Source organism: Rhincodon typus, chromosome 43 (genome assembly GCF_021869965.1).
Source record: "Rhincodon typus isolate 14 chromosome 43, sRhiTyp1.1, whole genome shotgun sequence".
Taxonomy (NCBI): Eukaryota; Metazoa; Chordata; class Chondrichthyes; order Orectolobiformes; family Rhincodontidae; genus Rhincodon; species Rhincodon typus.
This window is the reverse complement of record NC_063374.1, coordinates 2,961,097-2,987,469: the sequence shown is the minus strand read 5'-3', so window position 1 is coordinate 2,987,469 and position 26,373 is coordinate 2,961,097. Positions and strand designations below refer to the sequence as shown.

At 40.0% G+C, this 26,373-nt stretch overlaps 1 gene segment (V, D, J or C); it reads left to right on the top strand.

Annotated features, from left to right (window-relative positions):
- The first annotated feature begins 1,764 nt into the window (after positions 1-1,764).
- LOC109912677 lies at positions 1,765-21,291 on the top strand. The segment is given in 9 exon segments: positions 1,765-1,863; positions 1,973-2,301; positions 2,994-3,099; positions 11,559-11,858; positions 13,217-13,528; positions 16,649-16,957; positions 17,465-17,794; positions 20,634-20,761; positions 20,871-21,291. Coding segments are annotated over 9 exon segments (1,869 nt in total).
- The last annotated feature ends 5,082 nt before the right edge of the window (positions 21,292-26,373 follow it).

Here is a 26,373-nt window from a genome sequence, read left to right as displayed (position 1 = left end):
ATAAGGAATGATACCGGTGTATCATTCCGTTAGGAAGTTTCTACTCGATAAACTAAGCTGCAAAAACAGAAGTTGCTGGAAAAACTTAGCGGGTCTGGCAGCATCAGAGTTAACGTTCCGGGTCTGGTGACCCTTCCTCAGAGACAAGCTGCAGTTTGACAAGTTTAAATCTCAATCTTGAGGAAGACTGGGAATTCAAGTTACCCACTGAATTTTTTTTGTATGATTTCAGTCGACAGCCTTTATATTTTAAGATGAAACACGTATTGGTGCAAATGCAAGAGGAGGAAATGATGCGGTGGTATTTACACTACACTATTAATTCAGAAGCTGAGGACTTGGGTTCGAATCCTACCATGCAGATGGTGCAATTTGCATTCAATAAAAAAATCTGGAATTAAGAGTCTAATGGTGACCACGAAAACATTGTCGATCGTTGGGGAAAAACTCATTTGCTTCACTAATGTCCTTCAGGGAAGGAAACTGCCATTCTTGCCTCCTCTGGCCGCCATGTGACTCCAGACGCATAGCAGTGTGATTAATTGTTAACTGCCCTCTGGGCAGTAAAAGCTGACTTAGCCAGCGACGCCTCCCCTCCCGTGAATGAATTTCAAACAAATGTGTTTTTGCAAAGAAACAGATACACTTTAAACTCATCATGAACTTAATTATGTCTCTTTCTTGATCAAATTAAAAGAAAAAAGAAGCCTTGAGACAAATGATATACCAAATCTCTCAAACAATCTGCAACAGTACAGGTTTTCTCATAGTTGGTGCTGCAGCAATTCAAAGGGGAAGCGGTGAGATTTGATACACGTGAATAGCATTCGGCTGAACCGTGCAGTGTCATCAAACCTATACAGTCCGGTCGAAGTGTCAATATTTTGCATCGAGAATTGTTCAGCGTGAATTGGAATAACAGCCTAAAGTCAGGTAGCTGAAATTCAGTGATCAGTTTATTCAGGGAAGGTTATTTTAAAGTGGAATGAAACATTTAGCAATGGAAGCCGTCGGACAATGAGTGATGTTATTCCTTAAGTTTTTCACGTCCCAAAGCAAATATCATTGTTTTTACTCATAAGTCAATCAAACCTTGCATTCCTTCTACATTCTATTCCACAAACAGGGAGCAAAGGGAAGAATAAAAACGTACAGATTTATAACACCTTTAAGTGCCTCAGAGTACCCCACTTACTCTGTCTTGCAACAATGAAAACTTTTTAAAGAAATATACTAACAAACTGCTGCGTGGGGAACCACTCTGTGAAATTACCACAGTGCGAGGGATGAAACCGCATTGCAATGAATAACGAGATAATTTCCTTTCGTAATGTTGGCTGATGGTAAGTATTGGTCCTGATCATTGACAAAGTTCCCCAGGAACTTGAAAATTGTTGTATAAGAGCATGTTCGGTCATCTGAGTGAAACTGGACACTGAATACAGTACGTATTTACTGGGAATGTACTTGCTCGCGCCGATTCAACTTTCAGCTGATCATTTTTGGGAAAACTATATTTAATTCCAAACAATCAAACACCAATTAAGTAACGTTTTTAGAAATATTCATTGAACACGGATTACTGATGGTTAATAATTTTATCTCCAGCTGGATGCGACAGGAACGCAGAGGAGGAGTCAAACTGTTGCAGGGGAGGCCTGTGACTCCGAATCTCCCACCTCTCTCTCTCGCTGTTTCTAATATCAGGCTCCAACCAGTATAAATAGCAGAATGGTTCCGCTCCATGTTCACAATCAAGAGGGATTGTTCCGACATTGAGTCGCATTCTCTACCCAGTTGTGCCAAGAGACGAGACAATGCAACTGATCCCGTGCCTCTGCTTTTTGCTGTCTTGTTTCACCCGTGAGTGTTATTTACAGTATAATAACGCAAAGAAGTGTGCTTAGGATATTCTATTTTAGTTTTTTTTTGCTCGCTATCTAACGTTATTGTATGTTTCATTTACTTGCAGATGTCCGATCCAATATCGTGTTAACCCAGTCATCTCCTGTGTCGGTAAAGCGTGGGGAATCTCATAAACTGTCCTGTTCAGTGTCGGGGTTCAGTCTTGACAGCCACCATGTGCATTGGCTTAAGCAAGTTCCCGGGAAAAGTTTGGAGTGGCTCCTTGCTTATAGAAATCCTTCAGATACCAATTATTACGCGCCTGGAGTCGAAGGCCGAATCATTCCTTCAAGATCCTCTTCTACAGCCTACATTGAGATCAAAAGTTTCAGACTCGAAGACACCGCCATTTATTACTGTGCAAGAGATGCACAGCAGCTCAATCAAGTCCAGGGTGCATAAAAATACCGAAGAGTAATTGCATTGAATCGTAGGTGAGTATTTATTACACGTATTTGCAATTAGATGGAAAGATGTTAGAGTTAAAGCAATGCAGTGGCAAAGAACAATAAAGATGTTAATTAGGTTTGTATGGAGAGGGAACATGCTTCTGGTTATATTATTCACTGCTGACGACTGGATGTCAACTGAAAAAGGTTATTACATAGCTGAGGATAACTTTGGTCGAAAACTCTGCCGCCAAATAAATCTCACAATTAGACTATGGTCAAAATATATTGAGCTGCTGTAAATTATGTGATTATATTTCTAACATCAGCAATTATTCAGTCAGCATAGTATTTATATGAGGTCGTATTACTGTGGTACAGCTGGGGTCACAGTGTTGTGTATCATGATGTCCTCATACAAAAACCCTAGGGCCTTTTTAAATTCTGCGATCAGTACCAACCATTAAAGATCCATCTTAACGAAAATTATCTATTTAAAAAATAGCAATTACATTGAATTGCAACAACAAGAAAATATTATGACTTTTTTTCACATTGATAATCCCACTACAACTGCACTGGTGACTGAGAACTGTTTCGAAGAGTTTTCAGATTTAATCACCAAAACTATCTGAATATCCCAGTGATGCACTCTTGGAGGACTCGGAATCAGATATTTAAGTGTGCCGAATAATTCAGTTTCTGTATCTTGCAACGAACAACCGAATCCAATATATGACGCGGTGTGACTCACTGTGCTATCTTGACAGCTGGGGACAAGGAACCATGGTGACGGTGACTGCAGGTAAGAAACATGTTTTATTCGTGTCCTGCTTGATTTGTGGCATTATTTCATATTTATGTTTCTTTTCACAATTACCATGCGAACTAAACAGTTCAGGTGGTTGATGCTATGCTTACAATATTGCTTTTTGCTATGCTGCAAAGTGATACTACCATTTCACTGCATCTCTAAATTTTAAGAAAATAGTTACGGAGATATTGAGAGTCTGGTTGAGTGATTTGCCACTTATTTGCTGTTGAAACATTCTACCTGGCTTACTTTACGCACTTGAATTTTTGATAGCAGTTCGGCGTTTCTGACAAGTTTCTAAACTTGGAGACCTCTCTGATTGCTGCAAGTTATCTGATAAAATCATAACGTATGTTTAACAACGTTGAAAATAAATTTTAGAATGATATCTAAATGCTTTCAAGGTCTAAAAATTAATACAGAGATTTTAAATTAATTTTTTTGCTAATTAAATTGCAAGAGATTAATACGAGTTTGATGAGTATTGATTTTAATAAGGGGAATACTACTCTAAATAAGAAGAACGTGTTTAACAAATTTCCTGCCCGGATCAGATTTAAATTATTGCAAATATTCCAATAGAGTATCGTCTCCCAATATTACTAAAATATGTTATTGATTAAAAATCAACATGTTAGGTATAATGTATTTCAATTCAATTGCCCTGCATTGTTCTATATTTGTCAATTTTGAAAACAATAATAAGGTGTTAAGTGGCAGTCAGTACCGACGCAATGCACCGCATTTTATTTGAAATATTATATTTGTTTCTGCTGAAAGGATTTGGAGAATTACGCAGTTGTGGGATGCATTCCCTTGATGTTGCGCATTTTTGCTTATATGATGAATGGAATATCTACCAATGATACACTGAATAGCTAAAATACGTGATACTCTTTGTTGATTCTATAACGTTTGTTGTTATTCGCTAAAATCAAACCTTTTGGGTGATTGAAGCAGATAGAAGTAATGTTACAGTAAACAACTAGTTGTTATTCACACTACAGATATGCGATGCAAAATTTTAGTGACCATGTATTTAAACATTTATGCATTAAAATATATTTTATAACATTCTCATACTTACATGAAATGTTGAAGTAAGATGAAAACACACAATCAATGAACTTTGAGTGCTTTTGAGAGCGAAATTAATATAACATACATGATAATAATGTAGCAGTTTTTGAAAGGTTAAGGGGAATAAACAATAGGACCAACTACCCTTCAGATATTTCTAATCAAATTCTCACATATATTACTATGCAGATTTGGAGCAGGCAGAATTTGAAAGGTCCTCCTGGTCCAGAGATAGGAACAAAATGATTGTGCCACACAGCCTGTAGTAATTAAAAGCAGCTTTTATTTTCTTACGCAAAAGTGAACTTTTCTTTCCATAACGAATTACCTGTACTATATTTTTCTGTCTGTTAATCTCCACTAGTAAATCACTGTGTTTCCAATTGAACAATTTAGTTACAAAGCCCATTAAGGCAATGCAAACCATCAAAGTTGACGGACAGGTAGGGAAAGGGGGAGGGGACTAAATCAAAATAGAGTTGGATGGGTCGGTAAAGTACTCTATCTCTATGGTTCCACCTTTCTCTAGAGGTTTTGAGAGCATTGGTCGACACAGCCTGCTCCACTTCCAGGGACATTTGGGCAGAAACCCAACCACAGATGTTGGACAGACAGTCGGCAGCGATGACACACTGCTCTGGACTTGTAAATAGCCAACTTGCCCAAAGCCAGGAGGTCCTGTGACTTGCCCTCACCACTCCGAATGCACAAATGTCAGGACCGTGGGGCTGAAATACAAACAAAAACCAAACAAAAACCATTTAAAAGGGAGTGCAATGACCAGCAAGGAAACTTTATGAGACATGGATATAAATAATTCACTTTCACCCAAAGACATAATAACGTGAGAAGAAGACAAAAAAACTTCAGAGGCTAGAGCAATTTCCATCTGATAAAAATGAAATACTCAATAATCAGTGATGGTCAGCTAATCCCTGTGAGCTATATTCAGCTTTTATTAGAATCACTGCTCTATTTACTCTTAATGTTGCAATTTTGAAGATTACCTGAATGACTTGCTATCTCTCAGCTATATACTGATGCCACTGATCGCACTGCTGCGTTCAGTTTAACAAGGAATTTAAAAACAATTGTCTTCTCCCACCTAATGCAAATGATTGACAGACAAATAATTATCAATGGAGTTCGTGTGGTAAATGCATTTAACCAATTTAATATCCCCTTGGGTGAACATCTGCAGTGCAGCCAGTCCTCCCTGTTCCTTCAATATTACCTACTGTTAAAGAATTGGGAGATTTCCTCTCAACCGATCTTAAATAATTTGCCGCGGTTTGATGTTGTTCACAACCAAAAAGTTGTACGCATAATTCCCCTTGTATTCAGTGAAAGTGGGACTCCATCAGGGTGTATGTGGGTAAATGGTTAATTTCTATTAAAGCAGGTTAGTTTAATTGTAAATAACACTTTGAAACTGAAGAGCTGCCGGGCTCTAAGTTATTTTGAGTGAGTCTGACCAGGTACCTCTGAGGAGCAGGTGGTGCTTAAAACCAACGTAGCAGATAATACTAATATTTTGCTGTCACTCAGTTTTGTTTTGATCATCCTGGATTTTACTTCCAATAAATTCCAGAATATATTTGCAATTTAATATACATGCATTGCATGAATTGTTGGAATGATTTATAAAAGTTTGTCAGGATTGCTAAATCCCAAATATTCAATTAACGAACAGAAATGACAGCCAACAATATTTATTTAAATAGATATTGATGTTCATTCTACAGTTATGCCTTCGGATACTATTTTAAATATAGAGTCCCGCTTTCGTGCACATCTTATCTTGCTATCCATTATTCATTACTGAGCTGAGTACTCAGATAGCGTTCACACAAGGTAAAATTGCCCACACTCAATGACAACAGTTTTGAGAATAGATGCTCTTTACGTCATTTCACCATGGTCAGAAACATGAAGAATTTATAGGTCAGTTAGTAAAGAGCAGCACAATGCTTATTGAAGAACTTAAATATTAAAAATGCGTATATTAAAAGAAAATGCTTCGTCTCTACAAATATGCATGTTATTTAGTATTTTATTAACGATATATATTAATATTGTTTTTTTTTAGAAAATGTCATTTCAGAAAGGACAAGTCGTAAACACGTTACAATTAAGTCATTTGGCATAAAAGAACAAACGAGCAGCAGTAGAGAACTAGATTATAATAACGACAATGCACTAAAAACAATGACCACTCGCATATGCATTGCATCGTATAGAGAATTACAGATAATGCAAAATCTATTGGTTGAAGAGAATGTTTAATTGTTGTCAATTAATTCAGAAAGCCTTTTTTTGCTCAGCTCCCTTTGACTGGATAAGATGACACTACAAATTTTAACCTGTTATCTTTGTGATTAACCTCGACATTTTTCTTGCTAGTGTTTAATTCCGAGATTATTTCAAATCAGTGAATAGTCAATATTCAATGTATACGCATCGTAATGCGTTACTTCTTTTTACCATGTTACTGAATGCCTGTTACAGCAATATAATTGCCATGCATGTAAATTATTTTGATGTAGCTGTTATCAGGAAACTAAGTGTTACATAGAATTGAAGATTGTATATTTGACAGGAGAAATGATAGCCAGTCAGGGAAATCTGTCAAGTTAGTATGAGCTTGAGAGAAATGTTGAAACGAATTGCATTGTCTGAAATTGCCGAAAGATTCAATCAACCTAAAACGTTTCAAGGAAATAAGCAGAAATTAGAGTTATATTAGTCCAGTGAATGATTGCTGCATCAATTTTGCCTGGTCTGATTCTGTAAGATATGTAAGAATCAGAAATCCATCTGAGTGGTTATGAACCGATTAGTTTCCTTATATTTCAGCATGAAATTCGAGATCAACGGATTTATTTCAGAAGCTTATATCTATAAGGAAAGTGCTAATTCACCTTGAAGTTTGAAACAGTGTCTCAGAAAAGAGACGTAACCCAGTTTGAGGCATAGGGAAGCAATATTTCAGTACAGACAAAGTGGAGAAGAATCGTTAATCTCTTCAGTGTTGATATGCCTGGTGTGTGGAAGTTTGATGTTCGATAATACAGCAGGTTTTTAGTCACGGTGGAGTATCAAGTCAGCTTCAGAATTCAACCCAGCTGGCTTCTTTAGAGATTACTTCGCTTGTCGAGACGATGCAGAGAGATCTTTAGATTAACTTGTCAATGATGTGTCAGGCCTAAAAGATTTTTCATTGTCCGTGGGAAAGGGAATCTTTTTTTTATCAGACTAACGAACATCCAGTGTTTGAACTGTTCAGTTCTGAGGAAGTGTGACCGGATCCGAAACATTTACCCTGATTTTTTCTTCACAGGTGCTGCCAGACCTGCTGAGTTTTTCCAGCAACTTCTGTTTTTGTTCCTGATTTACAGCATCCACAGTTCTTTTGGTTTTTATTTCGTGTTTGACCTAGATGCAGCAAGCATAAATTGCTCTGTTATTCAAATCAAACAGATTTAGTTCACATTTGTGACCAAACAGAAGAGAACAACAATAATTTCCGCTGTTATTGATTAAATGATAATGGTGAAACATATTCTACTTCAATTAAAAAAAAGACAAGATTGTTTTGATCGAAATCTCTCCTTCCAAATAATTTCACAAAGTCGGTATAAAGCTATAGATATTAGTATGGGTTGTGATGTGATAGAAGCTGGATCGTAATTTTGTGGCTGAATTGGTCAATTATGTTGCTTCAATTTCTATCTAATGCAAACAGCGATTTGAATAATTGATGGCAGATTATAGGAGAAATTCATCTCCATGTCTATGAAAAGCACAGCTTCTATTACAATTAGAGATACTAATAAATGAGAAGAGAAAGATGGTTTAACATTATCAGTAACTCATCTTCATAAATTAAATAGTTTAGATAAAGATTTTTTTTATTTAATCTAACCAGCGATGCATGTGAATTAGGATAATTTAATGGCTAAGTCCAAAGAGTGCTTCTGTTTCTTTTTTTCTTCTATTTATCTATTGATCGATCAATCAATCGAGAAAAGTCTACGAATGAAAATTCTTTTGATTTTCCCCACGGACTATACTTTTGGCTTTCAATGGGACCTATTTCATTCTTGTGCACTTATTATATTCAGTTGTTTTTTTAATGTTTGGAGTAATACACCTGGTATTTGGTGCACTAGAGAAAAAAATAGAGTAATTACATAATATTCTCAATAATTATTAATCTTTCAACAAAATTATAAGCAGAGTGCAGAAGGAAAGCAATAATTGCATTAGACAACTGCAGATTTAAATTGGCATAAGACAAAATACATAGATGAGCAACAAAAATAAATCAAAATAACTTCTCAAACTTCCACACACAACAAGCAAAAACCTTAAATATACTTTCAGTGCACTGGAATCGTCACAATGATTCGTTTCCATTGTTTACACTCTACACGTCTAGAAGATCTAAACCAAAACGGTACTTTAAAAAAAATTGCCTTCTCAGAATTCAAACTCAGATTATTATTAAACAGTTGACAAGCAGTTCATCATCATCAAGTTCACTACAAATAATAGGACCAAGATTTTACAAGTTTCGTTCTGTGTTTTTGCATTCATTTTCAAGTCCTGCCCTATTCTTTCCCAAATATTTGTTTTTCTCTGCCAGGTTCAAACCTACTTTCTTTCGTTTGCACTATCCATCCAATGCAGCCTCACAAATCCAATTTCAAACTCCCTCTGCGCATTCCGGACTACCAAAGCAAACTTCAGAGCTCATGTCCACGTTGCATTCCCCTCTCTCCACATACAACTTCCCTCTCACTCGATTTGCTGCCTCGTTTTCTTCAACAGCATTTTCAGCCTTCATTTCCATTAATACCTTGGGATCTCCTACTCCCTGCACACTGTTGCAGCTCTGTATTCCTGCCGCGTCCCCTTCTCCTCTTGACATTCCTAATCTTTGTTTACATTTAGTTGCTACTTCATTCTTAACTTTAGTTCTGTGCAGCCATTGTCCACCAGCACTTCCTTGTAGTCTTTGTTGCTGCCAAAACTTGGTAACCGTTTTTGCTCCATTATATTGCTGTCTCCGTGCCTCAAATTCTATGGGCACCTCTTTCTAGCTGCCTTCTCGTCCGCATCCTTGCAGCCTTCTCCTACACCTCACTGCTCCACACCAGCACAGACAACTTTTCAACTCCATTAACTTTCTCAAAGCTACCACATCTAAATGCTTTCCCATGCTCGTTCAATTGCAGACTGTTTCTTTCTCGCATTTGTTGCGCACTTGTTACCACATCAGCAGCAAATGTGATAACGTATCAGCCAATGATTGAAGGAACGTTACTCGTAGAGTTTGTCTCTCTCACCTACGAGAACGACGTTTGACTGCTTGGCATTCCATTGAGTGAATTTTCCATTCCTTCTAGTGGTGTTTTGAACCATTCTGTCCACCTGTCCACCCATCGGCTTGTCGATCTAGGTATACCGAAATTCCAGATAATTATATTCTCACTTTGGTTAGTTCTTAAGTAGTTCAGCTTCTTACCTTATTCTGTTGTGGAATGTTAGCGTCACTGACAAGGCCAACGTTTGTTGCCACCCATAAACGGAATTGAGAACTTTGCTCAGATATTTCAGTGGACAGTGAAAAGTTGAACACATTGCTGTGGTCTGGAGTCACTGTACCAGATGAGGTAAGCATGACAGATTTCCTTTCCACTGATTGATGGCTCGTGTGTAGAATTAACCTCCTGAGAAAGTGATGGATTACAACAATTACAATGTTTAAAAGACATTTGGAAAGATACATGAATAGGGGATGCTTGGTGGAACATGGGCAAGGAGCAGGCAAGAGAGACTAGTTTAGGTCAGGATTTTGTTTTCCATGGACTGGTTGGACCGAAAGGTCTATTTCCGTACAGTATGACTCTATGACTCTATGACTCTTTGACCTACTCTCCATCATAAAATTAGAAATGGGGATTTTCGCCAATGATCACACAATATTCAGCAGCAGTTGCGACTCCTCAGATACTGAAGCAATCCATTCCTAATTGCAGCGAGACCTGGGCAATATCCAGGCTTGGATTGAAATTTGGTAAATAACATTTACACCACACAAATTCCTGACATTTATCATATCAAATAAAAGACAAACTGACCATCGCCATTTGCATTCAAATAGTAATCACTGAATACCCTCGCTGTCAACACCCTGCAGGTTATAATTGAGCAGAAAATTAATTGAACTTGCCATATAAATACTGCAGCTACATGATCGGGTCAGAGGGTCAGAATCTTGCAGCGAGTAATTCCCCTTCTGACTCCCAAATACTTGACCACCATTTGCAAGGCACAAATGAGGAGTGTGACAGAGTACACACTGCAAGCCTAGATAAGTGCAGCTCCAATAAGGCACAACTGGCTTGACAGCAGCCAGGAGAAAACAACTGACTTGGCTGGCACAACATCCACAAGCATCCATTCTGTCCACGACCAACACTCAGTAATAGCAGCGCTCCTGACATTCACTAGAAGTCCTTACACAGCACCTTCCAATCTCTGTACCTCGTCCATCTCGAAGGAAAATGGCAGTAGACACACTGGCACATGCACGTTCCCCGCAAGTCATCCACCATAGTGAATTGGAAATACAGTCATTCCTTCAGTGTGGACAGGTGAAAATCTTAGAATTCCATTCCTAACGGCATTGTAGATCTTCCGACATCACAAAGACAGCATCTGTTATGAAGGAAGCTCACCACCACGTTCTCGTGGGCAATTAAAGACAGACAATACTTGCTGGTCCATCCAGCGATGCCCATATCCATGATTGAAAAAAGAGACTGATAAAATAACAACTTAAATACGGGTGTAGAGGAAGTAACGCTGATGAATGATAAGGTGAAAGTGGTTTGGGAATGAGTGAAGTTTTCTTTAAAGTAGCAATGAAATAGAAGAAATTCAGAATACAATAATACACCATTTGTTTCCGATAAATGGGCTTCTTTGGCAGAAAGTCTATTTCAGGTATGTGTCTTAAATTGTGTAAAAGACTTGCTTTACACGATGTATTTCTTGTCGGTTCAATTTTCACTCATAAACGTAGCTCATTTAAATTAGATTACAAACATTCAAGTTTCAACCTGTTTGCTTATTCAGGTCAAACTCCTGGAATTCCCTCCTTACTGACATTATTTGACTGTCTACAGCACATGAACAGAAGATGTTCAAGAAAGCAGCTCGCCACCACATTCTCAAGGCCAATCAGGGGCAGGCAATAAATGTTTGCGCAGCCATTTATGCCCACATCCCCCAAGTGAATAAAATAAATGTTAAGGACTAGTTGAAAAATATAACTTGCTCTATTGTTCTTTCTTTATCAGTGACACAGTCACTCCCCACCCTGTATGGCTTGCTCTCCTCCTGTGAACAACTAAGCACACCCAAGTCTGTGACTTATGGCTGTCTGGTGATGGACTACTCCCCCGAAATCACCAGCCTTACTTGGAAGAAGGAGCAAGATCCGATTGACAGTGGACTGAAGACTTACCCATCAGTGCTGAATAAGGAGGGAACGCGTAGCCTAAGTAGCCAGTTAACAATCTCTGAATCAGAGGTGGGAAGCAGCAGAATCTACTGTGAGGTCCATCAAAGCGAGAAAGTCTGGAGAAAAGAAATGCCAGGTTAGTGGTCTGGGCTAAACAGGGCAGTAGTTGCAAAGTGTCAAAAAATGTAATACACAAATAAGTTATGTTCCTATTCTGGAGTATGTGGTTTAGAATAGATTAAAGTACGATGCATAGCTCAAGTAAGCAACTCACACTTAGTTTACTGCTGATGTTTGTCATCTCCATATCACGCTTTCTCCATTCTGTATAGTTCCATTTCATATTTGGCATACTATTTACAGCTCTGCTTTCCACAATGCACTTAGCATATTGCGAACAAGTCTGCACTCCACAAATCACTTAGTGCACTGTGACGAGCCTTAACATTTATGTTAAACCTAGAGTATTGTTTTGATTCCGCTTTTGTGGATTGTTCTGGGAAACTGGAGAGGAATGAGCCCACCTACAAAGATGATGCTACAATCGATTGGTTATTACTGTCAAGAAATTTCGAAAAGGCTGGTGCATTTTCTCACAAAATAGCACGTGGGATGTGACTAATTACAGCTGTTCAGACTTAATTAGAAGATAGTTAGATGAGACAAATCCATTTAGCAATTCAGAAGAACACTATTCCATGAACCATGTCAATGGAGGGGATGCAGAGAAGGATCACTCGGTTAATTCCAGTGTTGAAAGTGTTGGCTTGCGAGGACAGATTAAGTCGACTGGGACTATACTCAGTTGAATTTAGAAGAATCAGGGGAGAACTTACAGAAACATATGCAACTATGAAGGGAGTGAAGAAGATAGAAGTAAGGAAGTTGCTTTCACTGGTGAGTGAAACTAGAACTAGGGGGGGTGTAGCCTCAAAATAACGGGGAGCAGAGTTAAGACTGAACTGAGGTAGAATTTATTCACCCAAACGATCATGAATTTGTGAAATTATCTGTCCAGTGAAGCAGGTAAGGCTACCTCGCTGAATTTTTAAAGTCAAATATAGATAGATTTTTGAACAGTAAAGGAATTAAGAGTTATGGTGAACGTGCGGGAAGTTGAGCTGAGTCCAAGCAAAAGATCAGCCATGATCTTACTGAATGGCGGAGGCAAACTCGACGGGCCAGATGGCCTACTCTTGCTTCTGTTTCTTATGTTCTTACGAGAAGAATGTGGAACTCACGACAGTTGAAGCATTGTATAGCTGCCTCCAGGGGAAACCGAATAGGTCCACTGGGTAGAATCGAAACTGCATTCTTTTGATGCAGCAAGAGCAAGTAACGCCACAGGATTTTTGTGAGGGGGTTTGAACGCTGAGATTCAACTGTTGATTTCAATGGCATGTTTTTCTCATTTGTTTTGTAAAAAGACAGACAGCTTTTACTTGGTTGATTCGCAACAAAATTTAATTTCCTATCTTATGCATTTTCTTGAAGATCCTGTTATCCGTCATCCAACTATTATCCTCACCGCGAGTCCTAGTGAAGAAGTCATGAGCAGCAGATTTGCAACTGTCGTCTGTTCAATCGTTGATTTCCGTCCAAACTCAATCGCTGTAAATTGGCTGAAGAATGGACAAGTCATCCCTTCGGGCTTTGTCACTTCCCCAACCTTTGAAGTGAACGGCAACTTTTCAGCCACCAGTCGTCTCACATTCACTGCTAGGGAGTGGTTCGACAATGCGGTCTTTTCCTGCCAGGTTACTCACCAACGGTTCACCCAAATTCAGAACATCACCAGATCTTCTGGTAAGAAAAACAACACACAACACTGGGACAACAAGGTGCAGGGCTGGATGAACACAGCAGGCCAAGCAGCATCATAGGAGCAGAGAGGCTGACGTTTCGGGCCTAGACCCTTCATCAGAAAAGGGGGAGGGGAAGGGGGTTTTGAAATAAATAGGGAGAGAGTGGGAGGCGGATAGAAGAGGGATAGAGGAGAGGATAGGTGGAGAGGAAACAAACAGGTCGAAGAGGCGGGGATGGGGCCAGGAAAGGTGAGTGTAGGTAGGGAGTTAGGAAGGGGATAGGTCAGTCCAGGGAGGACGGACAGGTCAAGGGGGCGGGATGAGGTTGGTCGGTAGGAGATGGAGGTGCGGCTTGGGGTGGGAGGAGGGGATAGGTGGGAGGAAGAACAGGTTAGGGAGGCAGGGACGAGTTGGACTGGTTTTGGGATGCGGTGGGGGGAGGGGAGATTTTGAAACTTGTGAAATCCACATTGATACCATTGGGCTGCAGGGTTCCCAAGCGGAATATGAGTTGCTGTTCCTGCAACCTTCGGGTGGCATCGTTGTGGCACTGCAGGAGGCCCAGGATGGACATGTCGTCTGAGGAATGGGAGGGGGAGTTGAAATGGTTCGCGACTGGGAGGTGCAGTTGTTTGTTGCGAACCGAGCGTAAGTGTTCTGCAAAGCGGTCCCCGAGTCTCCGCTTGGTTTCACCGATGTAGAGGAAGCCACACCGGGTACAGCGGATGCAGTATACCACATTGGCAGATGTGCAGGTGAACATCTGCTTGATGTGGAAAGTCTTCTTGGGGCCTGGGATGGGGGTGAGGGAGGAGGTATGGGGGCAGGTGTAGCACTTCCTGCGGTTGCAGGGAAAAGTGCCGGGTGTGGTGGAGCTGGAGGGGAGTGTGGAGCGGACAAGGGAGTCACGGAGAGAGTTGTCCCTCCGGAAAGCAGATAAAGGTGGGGAGGGAAAGATGTCTTTGGTGGTGGGGTCGGATTGCAGATGGCGGAAGTGTCGGAGGATGATGCGTTGGATCCGGAGGTTGGTGGGGTGGTACGTGAGGACGAGGGGGATTCTTTTTTGGTTTTTATTGCGTGGACGGGGTGTGAGGGATGAGGTGCGGGAGATGTGGGAGACACGGTTGAGGGCGTTCTCGACCACCGAGGAGGGGAAGTTACGGTCCTTGAAAAACGAGGACAACTGAGATGTACGGGAGTGGAATGCCTCATCCTGGGAGCAGATGCGGCGGAGGCGAAGGAATTGGGAATAGGGGATAGCATTTTTGCAGGAAGGTGGGTGGGAGGAGGAGTATTCTAGGTAGCTGTGGGAGTCGGTGGGCTTGAAATGAATATCGGTTTCGAGGTGGTTGCCCGATATGGAGACAGAGAGGTCCAGGAAGGGGAGAGAGGTGTTAGAGATGGTCCAGGTAAATTTAAGGTTGGGGTGGAAGGTGTTAGTGAAGTGTATGAACTGTTCGAGCTCCTCGTGGGAGCGCGAGGCGGCACCGATACAGTCATCAATGTAACGGAGGAAGAGGTGGGGTTTAGGCCCCACAACACTGGGAGCCCATTCTGGCACCAATCTCAAAGTCGCGAGCTCCATTGGAACTGATATAATTTATATTATTTAATAATCTTGCAATCTTCCAAAGTAAAAGGAAGACTTTCCTTTATAGAACATCAGAATGTCCCAAGATATTTAACAGCCAATCTTTTCTATTCGGTCATTGCTGCAATGTAAGATATTCGACAGCCATTTGCTGCATAGCAATATGATGTCATGCTGAGTCGATTATTTCCTTTAGTTTCATCTGCAGGTTAAGGGATAATTGTTGACCAAGAACCAGACTCGCTGCTGAGTTTTTTTTTCGAATAATTTCTGGTCTATAACAAAAACAGAAGCTAGTTCCCTTGGAATTAATAACGCGGGAGATTTTAAAGCAAATTAAGAGGACTTGCGGTCCTTGGTTTAGCATTTCCTGCAAAGTCTGCATCTTGAAGAATTTAGTATTCGCTCATGCGATGTTGCTGGTGTCAGCTTAAATTTGTGCTCAATTCTTTCGAATTAACATTGATCTCACAATCTTTCTGAATGAGAATTACACAGACTTCAGGATTCCATGCACTAACCACACAACAGGAGCATTTCATGAAATGTTGGATAGTGGCTGAGGATAATTTTGCTTAATTTTTATCTTAAAATGAATGATGCTGTTGTGAATTGGTAATTCAGGTCGGCGACCAAGTGCAGCTAATTGTTCAAAACCTACTTCAAGCAAAAAAAATGTCTCTATTTCTGTAACGGCATTCTCTTTGAACATTGTCAATGACAGACTGAAAAGTCGAGGTTTTCATTCCTTCGAGAGTAAAACTAACAGATTATCTCATTAAGGTGATTAATTTGGTAATGGAGTTAAAAATGAGTTCAAAACATTACGGTGTAATTTCACAACTAAAAGTTGAAATCTTAAAGACAGCAACTACATTTTGGGGTACAGTTAGCGAAGATTTCTTCACTCAACGGCTTTGGAATGTTCAAATATTCACCAAACACCCTGCCCCTCCCCTCACGCACACTAACTATTGAGTCTGGTCTTCAAGTAATGCTTGTTCTAGAAATTGAAGATAGTAGTGTTTATTTCTTCAGGAAAGAGCATCAAAGATTGCACAGCGCACGAAGGTAATTAGAATTCAGAAACAGATCACACGTTATCTCATTGATTGGCAGAACAGCAGTCGGGGCATATTTTTGTTCTACTCCTATATTCCTCGAACTACGCCTATGACATATTTCCTTCCGTGAACACAAGGAACACTCAATTTGGACACACATTAGAATACTTCACATCAGCATTACAAACATTACTTGGATTGACTGGTTAACCTGGGGATGTTTTAATTACTGGTAAGAATGTTGAGACGAGAATGTTGGAGGGGTCACAAATCGCGACAGGTCGGGCAAAAAAGTGCTGACAATTTCAGAAGAGGTGACAACCAGAGATTGTACACTTGCCGTGAATGGGAAAAGAAACAAAGACAAGGAGTTCACTATCATAAAGTTATTTATACTTCACGAGAATAAAATTTGTATACTGAAGTTCTGATACTGAAGATGCTGGTTCTCGGTTCTGTTTCACAGAGGATTCCACGTGCAGCGATCCTAAAATCACTCTATTGCCACCACCAATCGACCAAGTCTTACTGGACGACACGGTGACCTTAACTTGCATCGTGTCTAACGTTGCTTACGAAGTCAACGTGTCTTGGACCCAAGGAACGAAGCCTTTGAAATCAGAGATTACTACTCAACAGGGAGAGGATCAACACAGTGTGATCAGCAAAATAGACATCTCTACACAAGCCTGGCAGAGTGGGGCTACGTTCTTCTGCGTGGCAAGCGATCAGAATCTGCCGACCCCTGTAAGAGGTTCTATCAGCAAAATAAAAGGTGAGATTATAGTAATCTGACACTCATTTTGCCTACTTTCTACATTGCCGGTAAGTCACTCTATACTTCTGAGTACCATAATGAAGAATAGAACTGACACAATTTCTGATGACAGTAACTGAGCACTTGGCGATCCAAAGGGATTTAAAGGAAGTTAGATGTGATTATGAGGCAGAAAAAACATTGCAGCGTCTGCTATTTGGGTAAAATGAAGTACTGTGGTAAACGGCTGATGTGGTAAATTAATATCATTGTAGGACAGTTGAGTTGCACTCTACGTTAGAATGCTTCAAACTCCACATATTCTTCCAGTTCATCTTTCTTTTCTTCCTTTGGTTCCTTCAGAATGTAATTATATCCGCCTCGGCTGGGTAAAAGTCCAATCATTGAGGGGAAATTGAAAGCTCTCAAAACGTTTGTTGCAAAGCGCATTTCTTTCATACCTAAACGTTAGTTTCATTGTTTCTGGAATACTCCAACCTGATGAAACTTGTCAACTTTCTGCAGATAATCATCCCCGAGTGCCTTCCGTATCTGTGCTCTTGCCCTTGGCAGAAAAACTCTACTCTCAGGAGTTCGTCTTCCTCACCTGCTTAGTGAGAGGTTTCTCCCCCCGAGAGATCTTTGTTAAGTGGACCGTCAATGACAAGCCGGTGAATCCTGGTAACTACAAGAACACCGAGGTGATAGCGGAGAATGACAATACTTCCTACTTTATGTACAGCCTGCTATCCATTAGAGCGGCGGAGTGGGCCAACGGTGCCTCTTACTCTTGTATGGTGGGACATGAGGCGATTCCCCTGAAATTCATCAACAGAAGTGTCGATAAATCTAGCGGTAAACCGAGTTTTGTGAACATTTCCCTTGCACTGATGGACACTGTCAATTCGTGTCAATGAGCATCGGTCGATTGCATTTCACTTCTTTAATAAAAATCAATGAAACAATTTCTTTCGATCATGCATTTAACACATAACAGCTCAATTACCTCCCTCACCACCACCGCACCTCCCCCCCCAACCGCCCCGCCCGCAATACCGCTGACAAGATTTTCAATGGAGAGAAACATTTACCTGAATTAGGTTATTTCCAGGTCTAGTGTTCAACTGTTGAATAGCCAATCTTTCGAATTCAGATACAACACAAATTAGAAAAAGGCTGAAGCTCTTTTACTGAGGATTTCTCAGAGTAACTTCAATATCTTTCCTCCTGCAATGGTGAAAGTGATTTATTTTTGTTTCCATTTCTGTCAAACAAATGAAGGCCATTTAGATCTCTGTGTCAATATTCTGCACATCAACAATCTATCTACAATTGGTACCACTTAATGTTGCAGCAACAAATCATTAGGCCTGTTTTCAGGGCTACACACAAACCGGAAACAAACAGGCACCACATTGCCCCCTTCAAAGCAGAGGTACAGGAAAGGATAAGTTGAATCCAGTGTACATCCACTTCCCTCAAAAGGTGGATGGTAAATTGTTACCTCCTGCTCCTTTCTGCATAGCATCAGCAAAGGTTATCAATTAGCTCATCGCACTTCCACTTCCCCAACGAAGAAGGGGATTAACCATTCGAAGGGGAGTTGTTAATCAATGTATTTCACAATGCCCAAGCAAATAAATGGCTAAAGGGCAACTAATAACTCACCAGAAAGCTTCAAATGTAACTGTTTTCTATTATATGCAGACGGCTGACAAAACGCACAGGTCAGCTTGCAGCTTCCCGTCAAAGAGCTTACATTTCCAGCATGGTTGTCGTCCTGTATTCACTAATCTTAATCAACATTATTGTTTAAAATGTGTATTTTGCGCTCAACTCCTGACGATGAAATCAGGTATGTTAGTTACATCCTTACTTATGTCCCCCTCCCCTCCCTTTCATCACGGTCCTGTCACAAAGCTCTCGGAGACACGTTGGTTGAGTTGGTGGATTTGTGTTCCTGATGTCACCTTGCAACTTACAGAAAGCACTTTAGAGTCAGGAAGGTGGTTCTTGCGTAATTCACTTGATCAGGAATTGATTCGATTACTGGTACTTTATGAAAATTGGAACAATAATATAAACGAACCGAAACAAAACGCATATTTGACTGACGTCACACACCCATTCGCAAATTGATGGAAAGGCAAATTCACGCAAGTAAACACAAAGACAAGCGCAACTTTTAACAAATGCAATAGCACAGTTTCACAAATACAGAAACAAAGGTTATGCCAACACATTAGTTGATATAAATAAAGGTAAGATAAAGGCACCATGATCCTGGAGAATCACATGCTTATGACAGAAAAACACGACTGGTGGTATATAGGTTGAAGAGTTAGTTGGTGCAAGACTTGAACTCATGTTGCTGGTATCATTCTGGAAAACAAGCTAGCTGTCTGGCCAATTGAGCTAACCAATCCCAGTAAACATAAGCAGACATATAGAGAAGCACATATGCAGACTGAAAAAAAATAGACAAAATAACGAAAATAAGTTATGGACGTCTGGCATAAAGACAAAAGAAAAAGTCGAAATACTCAACAGCTCATTAAAAATCTGCGTCTCTGACAGATGTAATGTTGAGTACTGATGTCATGTTGAGTATTTACAGCATGTCTGTTTTAATAAACAAAATCAAACACTGGGTTATAAATGCAGAGATAAACAGAAGCAAAAGCTCAAGGACAAACATAGAAAGAAAACCGCATCAATGTACTGTCAAATGCACTGACTGTAGACAAAGGTATTAGAATATAAAAGCATATAACACACTTCACCCAAAATCTAACATGTTTTAACTGAGAAATGTAAGCTAACTGAATCAAATACTTTCACGAGAACACAGACAGAAATAGTCTGACAGACATATAGATCAGAAAAGAAACATAAACAGCCATATTAGTGGCCATGGATACAAACACAAATTAACACAGAGTTTGGTGCAAAAACAGTCCTCAAAATATAATCAGACACGTTTACAAGCTCATATTTTCAAGTTGACAGAAATATCAAAGTACACACATGTAAAGAGAAGATACAGGAATGCAAACATCAGCATTCAGTGACACATGATAAATGTGCACATTATGAAGCAGCGACGCATTTAACAAAAATTGGGCGATGCTCATACACATTTGCAAATCATAAAACACCATAAAAGTAGTCAGGATATATTAGAATGTGTAACTCAAATTCGATATTCAGAAGATATAACCATCTAATAATTCCCTCATATACATGGATGTTGTAACATTCTAGTTTTCTATGTAAGAACTGATCTAAGCCAGTGAATGTTTCCACAATAAATAATAATGATCACACATAGCTCTTAGGCAGTGACTATAATAATTTCAAATTAAGTAGCTGTCTGTTAAAAAAAAACGTTACGATCGATCAGTAAACTTCCTCAACACTTCTCAAATTAATTGCCTGAAATTGATCAACAATGAACTGACATTGAAGACAAACTACCATGTTCCCACAAAGTGTAGTATGAAGACTATGAAGGAAGAATGGTTGCGGAGATAATAAAATAGATTTTGTTTCAGCCAGAGATTAATCAGTATTAATACACAATTAAAAATAAATTAGAGTACAATCTTTAAGGGAGTGAGAATAGAATTTCATGAGTACAATAGTCTGGAAAAATTAACAAACTAACTATATTACTTGGGCTGTATTCCGGTAGATTCCACAGACCACGTCTGGATTGAAGACTACCAGGATATAAATAGCAACATCTGGACAACTGCTTCCATGTTCATCACCCTGTTCTTCCTGAGTAGTTTCTACAGCGCTGCTGTCACTCTAGTGAAGGTAAGAAGATTCAGTCCACTTACTCTTCAAACCGACAGAATACCCTGAATATTTACTTGATTGAAAGCTAACATAATTCTCGATCATAAACACCATTTTTCTTTTGCAGGTCAGGTGATCTGTTGAATATCCGACACGCTGGATTTTATTCAAGCATTAATTCCTCTATATGACGAATTTAAAATGAATTATCTTCTCCTTAAAAAATAACTTTTTTATTCAGTTTATTTTTTCACACCTGTCGCTGAGACAAATATGGAAACTACGTCTGTATTTCCATTTGAATAGTTTGAGATAATGAATTAGTTTCTTATTTCACTTGAATGTGAGTTCCATTTGACAGTAATATTTCTTGTTCTTTATTCAGAATTATTCCTTCCCGTTTGCAGAGTCATTTCTTCTTTCTTGCTTGTGTTTGTTTCAGTTGTGCAAATAATTGGCAGCTGAGCCGACATGTGCTTCATTCTCACTGTGATGCTCATTCTATTCACTCCTGTTAACTTTAAAATAAACAATGTGAAATGCCATTATGGAAATGTTAGTAAATCTTTAATCGATGTGAACAAAATACGACTTTGCTGAATTTCTTCTCCAACACCAAGCAACCTGTCAAGGCAGGTCACGTCTGACAATAAATGGTTCGTGGTATAACTTTGAGAGGAATACAGAGGGAGTGGAATCTTGGGGTTGAAGTGCACAATTTATTGAATATGGCCAGGCAAGTTGCAATAGTTGTTAAGGAAGTTTATAGGATCCTTGGGTTCCTAAACAGAGGCATAGATTATAAAATACAAGGAAGGGATGCTGCACTAAAAGTTATTCTCCAGACCACATCAGAGTATTGTTTTCTGTTCTGGGCACCTTATTAAAGGAAGGATGTTAAAGTCTTGGAAAGAGTGCAAAGGCGATTTAGTAGAGTGATACCAAGAATAAGGGAATTTAAGTCGAAAGAAAGATTAGAGAAATTGGGTTTATTTTCCTTCAAGCACAGAAGATTAAAAGGTAACATTATCGTGATGTTCAAAATTATTAACAATTTTCTCAGGGTAAAGAATCATATTCTGTTTACACGAGTTTATACGTCAATAACTAGGTGTAACATTTTCAAGATTGCCAGCATGAGAGCTGGGAGTGAGTAAAAGAGAATTTGGAATGAGTATCGGGGGTGAAGATGGAAGATTTGTGGAGGCAGATTCTAGACGACGTTTCAAAAAGAGCTGGATATATATATAATAAAGACTTTATAGGGCTATCGAGATATAACTGGGGAATGGGACTAGCTGGGTAGCTCTTTCCAACGCCAATACGGGTATGATGAGTTGAATTGCCTCCTTCTGCACTGAAAAATTCCACGATTGTTTGCTGAGTTGAAAAATGAGGTGTTTCCTTGAAGTTTACGTTTAGGGCGACTGAAAGAGTGCAGTTAGCCGACAAAAATGTCAGCATGGAGAGTTGGAAATGTAGAACTCGCTGTACCAACAAGTTGTGGATATTGAGGACCAATTGAACATTTTAAAACTGGATACTAAACCGTTGTTAAGAGCGTCAAAGCATATGGAATAAGTTTCAGTCCTGATCGAATTGAACGGTTGAGCAGTTTATGGGGCTGATGTAGGTGAGAATAATTAATGAAAATCTTCTCTTGAAATAGATGATGAAGTCTCTGGATTCCAGGTACACGGAGACAGGATTCCCGCCTCCGCCCATTGTTCCCCCCACACTTTACTTGAGCCAAGTGTTCCAGAGTAACTGCTGCACTCTCGGGCCAGAGCGAGAATTCAATCCCCGGGCAGCCCCACTTTCTCTGTCTGGCGCTAGCTCAAGGAGTATGAGAGAGGAAGGCAATTTGCAAAATCTCCTCGCTTCACTTTCTTCCAAGTCATGCAGTTTGATTTGAAACAGCACCGATTTCCCTTTAACTTTCCCACTTACTGAAATATCCGTCTCTGTAAAGTAAAAGACTTCTAATTTTCCCAGGAGGTACGGAGAAGTGTGAAACTCTGGATCTGGGATTAGTGTCACATCTGCTGAGGAGAACATTCTAGATATTTTGAGGAACCTGCTGTTATAGAAACCCTACAGTGCAGAAGGAAACCTTTCACCCCAACAGGTCCCCACTGAACCCTCCCCACCACCCCCCCAACCTCCGCTCAATCCCCAACCCCAGAAGAACATCCCACTCTATCTCCACGCATTCTATTTTTACGGCGGTTCATCCACCGAAATTGCCTGTCTTTGGACCGCGGGACGAAACTGGAGCACGCAGAGGTACACAGACATAGGGAAAACGTGAAAACTCCATAAAGACAGTAGTGCTAACCACTGAGCCGCTGTGCTGTCCTGTTTTATTCTATGCACCCACTGCCTGTTTATGATCGCTAAGGCAGTAAGAAATGAACGTGAGTCTATCAGTCAGTTTGAATCAGCTCCTTCAGGAGATTGGGGTAGGATGTATATGTGGTAGAGCAAAGTGAGAATGGTGGGAGGGCTGATGTGATAAAACCAACCGAAATAGGAACAGGATGAAGCTCCTCAAGACTACTCCACCATTGAATATGATCATGGCTGATCGGATATTCCTCACGTCCACTTCCCTGCCCTTTCCCCGTACTCTTGATTTCTCTACCGATCAATTTATCTCAACTATTGAAACTATCTCAACCTTAAATATTTCCATGGACTCTGCCCCCACAGCTCTCTGTGGTACGGAATTCAAAAGACTCACAACCTCTGAGAGAAAATAAAATGCTCCGTGTCTCAGTCTTAAACTTATTCTGAGACTATGCCGGTTGGTCGATAATTATCATCCCTGAGCCCATTCTGTCCAGCTTCCCAGAATGTTACACTCTTAGAATGCAAAATCAAAGCCAATGGGATTGTAGTAATACACTGGTAAGTAATGGAAGTTGCTTAGCAGAGAGGAAACGGGTAGTAGAATAAATGAGGCTTCTTTTGGGATAGAAAATGCAAATAAATGGGGTGCCATAAGCAACGGTGCTTGTGCACCAGAGTTCACAAAACGGGTCAGTGAGATTTACAAAACAGAAGTTATCTCAATTGATGCACGAGACAGAAAAAGAAACTGGCTCCATTAATTTATTGCATTAATTTATTTAATGCTGAATCTTGGCTGTAGATTGAGTACTAAAGGTTTACAAACCACTAGGATAAATTATCTGAAATTTGAGAAAAACCTCAGGTAACGAATGGCCCAGCAGAAGAGAAATGACGTCTCATGTTGCTGTTGGCCAACATTACAAAAGAGCTGCAGATAGGATGGGCCGACATTAAAATAGTTGCATTATTTTGCATTAAAGACCAAGACATTCCCAAATTTCACTATAGCTTGGCTGAACTGTAATTGTCTTTAGAGAGATTGTTGACCAAATTCATTCATCTAGAAACACAGTTTTAATAAAGAAAAGAGCAATTGAGCCATTTGTCATCTGCGGAGTAGTGAAAAGGTGCAAGAGAAAAAAAGAAATCTATTTCTGGGCTGTGTAAAAGTAACTTAAATGTACTATTCCTAATCCTTTAGCATGGGCACTAATTTACAATAAACAGAAGTCATTGGCAGCATGATGGTTGACCTTATTATTGTAAACTGAGATCCAGCATACTTGTTCATGTACTTTGTGTTTGGAATAAAGCTGAGTTGAAGTCGTAACTTATCCAATGAGCAATTCCAAAAAAAGTCACTTAACTCATAGATAACCATGCTATGGATAAAGTGTCTGTATGATAATATGGATTATATTTCATGAAATTGCATTGCTTGTAGAGAGCTTTAACGTGTATACATTGTTCGTGTTGAATGAGGACAGGATTATGCAAAGGCGATTAACTGACGGAATCACCAAGAATAACTGCTTGAGGCAGATGCACAGATTCTGAGATAGACGCAGTTTACCCAGGAGTCCCTCACAATGATTCCAGACAAAGTGGCACAGTCTAAATTAAGGAATCCATTTGAGAAAGAAGGGATGCATTGCTAAAGCTGGATATGCTGTTGTCAGCTTGTATTCGGAATGTTGTGAGCAGTTTTGCCCCCCCACCCCACCCCCCCACCCGCCCCATCTAAGAAAAGCTGGGCTAGCTTTGAAGGAGGTCCAGTGGAAGTTTACAACACGATTCTGGAGAGCAATGGCTTGTTATTTGCGGAACAGTTGAGAATTCTGTGATTATACTCATTGAAGTTTAGAAGGTTGAGGCGGGACCTTGCTGAAACAGAATGCTGAAAAACCTGGATAGAGTGGACGTGGAGAAGATGTTTCCACGAGTAGTACAGTCTAAGACCTGGGGCACGGCCTCCTACTGAACTGGTGACCCCGTAAAACTGAAATGAGGAGGAATTTCTTCAGACAGTGGGTGGTGAATCTAATGAACTCAAGGCCATAGTGGCCAAGTTATTAAGTGCCTTTAAAGCAGAGATTGATTTTTGATTAGTAAGGAGAATCAAGGCTTATGGGAGAAGATAGGGGAATGAGATTGAGAAAGATATGTCAGCTATGATGAAATAACAGTGCAGACCTAATGGGCGAATGGCGTAATTATGCCCCTATATCTTATGGCCTAATTCGGCCTTTCAGGATTGAAATGGGAATTTATTTCCATAGTACAGTAGCTCTCTTCCCTCCAAAGGGTTGAGAATTCTGGTATAATGTGCTTTATTACGTGTATTTAACAAAGGGACGTGGAAGCAAGGCTGCTGGGTAATGAAATGCGTGCACCTTTGAATCCAATAGGAATGACTGCCCTTAACCTATTTCTATAGAACACCATTTGATGTCGGAATAAATTATAAAATTTCTTGCAATAATATGAATTTAGTTATACATTGTAGGAAGCTAGGAAAGAGACTGCTGAGGTCCTTACTGAGATTTTTACATCATCGACAGTCAAGGTGAGGTGCCAGAAGACTGGAATGTGGTCACGTCCACTTCCCTGCCCTTTCCCCGTACTCTTGATTTGTTCAAGAAAGCTGGTAAGGTAAAGCCAGGGAACTATAGAACAGTGAGTCTGATGTCAGTAGTGGGTAAGTTGTTGGTGGTGATGCAGAGGGTTAAGTTTTACATGCATTTTGAAAGCAAGGACTGATTATAGTCTTTGTGCGTGGGAAATTGTGTCCTACCAGCTGGATCAAGTATATTTTTAAGAGGTGGTAGAGAGGATTGATGAAAGTCGAACAATGTCTATATAGGCTTCACTAAGGCGTTCAACAAGGTTACACATGGCAGACTGGATAACAAGGTTAGATCACATGGAATCCGGGGGAGACCTAGCCAATTGGATAAAAAATTGCTTGAAGATAGGAGACAGATAATGGTGGTAGAGGGCTGTTTCTCGGAAGCCTGTGCCCAGCAGTGGGCTGCAAGGATTGGTGCTGGGTCCACTGCTTTTTGTCATTTATATAACTGATTTGGATCTGAATGTATGAAATATGTTTAGCAGCTTTGCAAACTATACCAAAATTGTGGGTGTAGAGGACAGTGAAGGTGGTTACCTCAGGGTACAACGGGATTTCGATCAGATGGGCCGATGGAAAAAGGAGTGGCAGATAGAATTTAATTCAGATAAATATGAGGTGTTGCATTTTGGTAAGGTAAATTAGG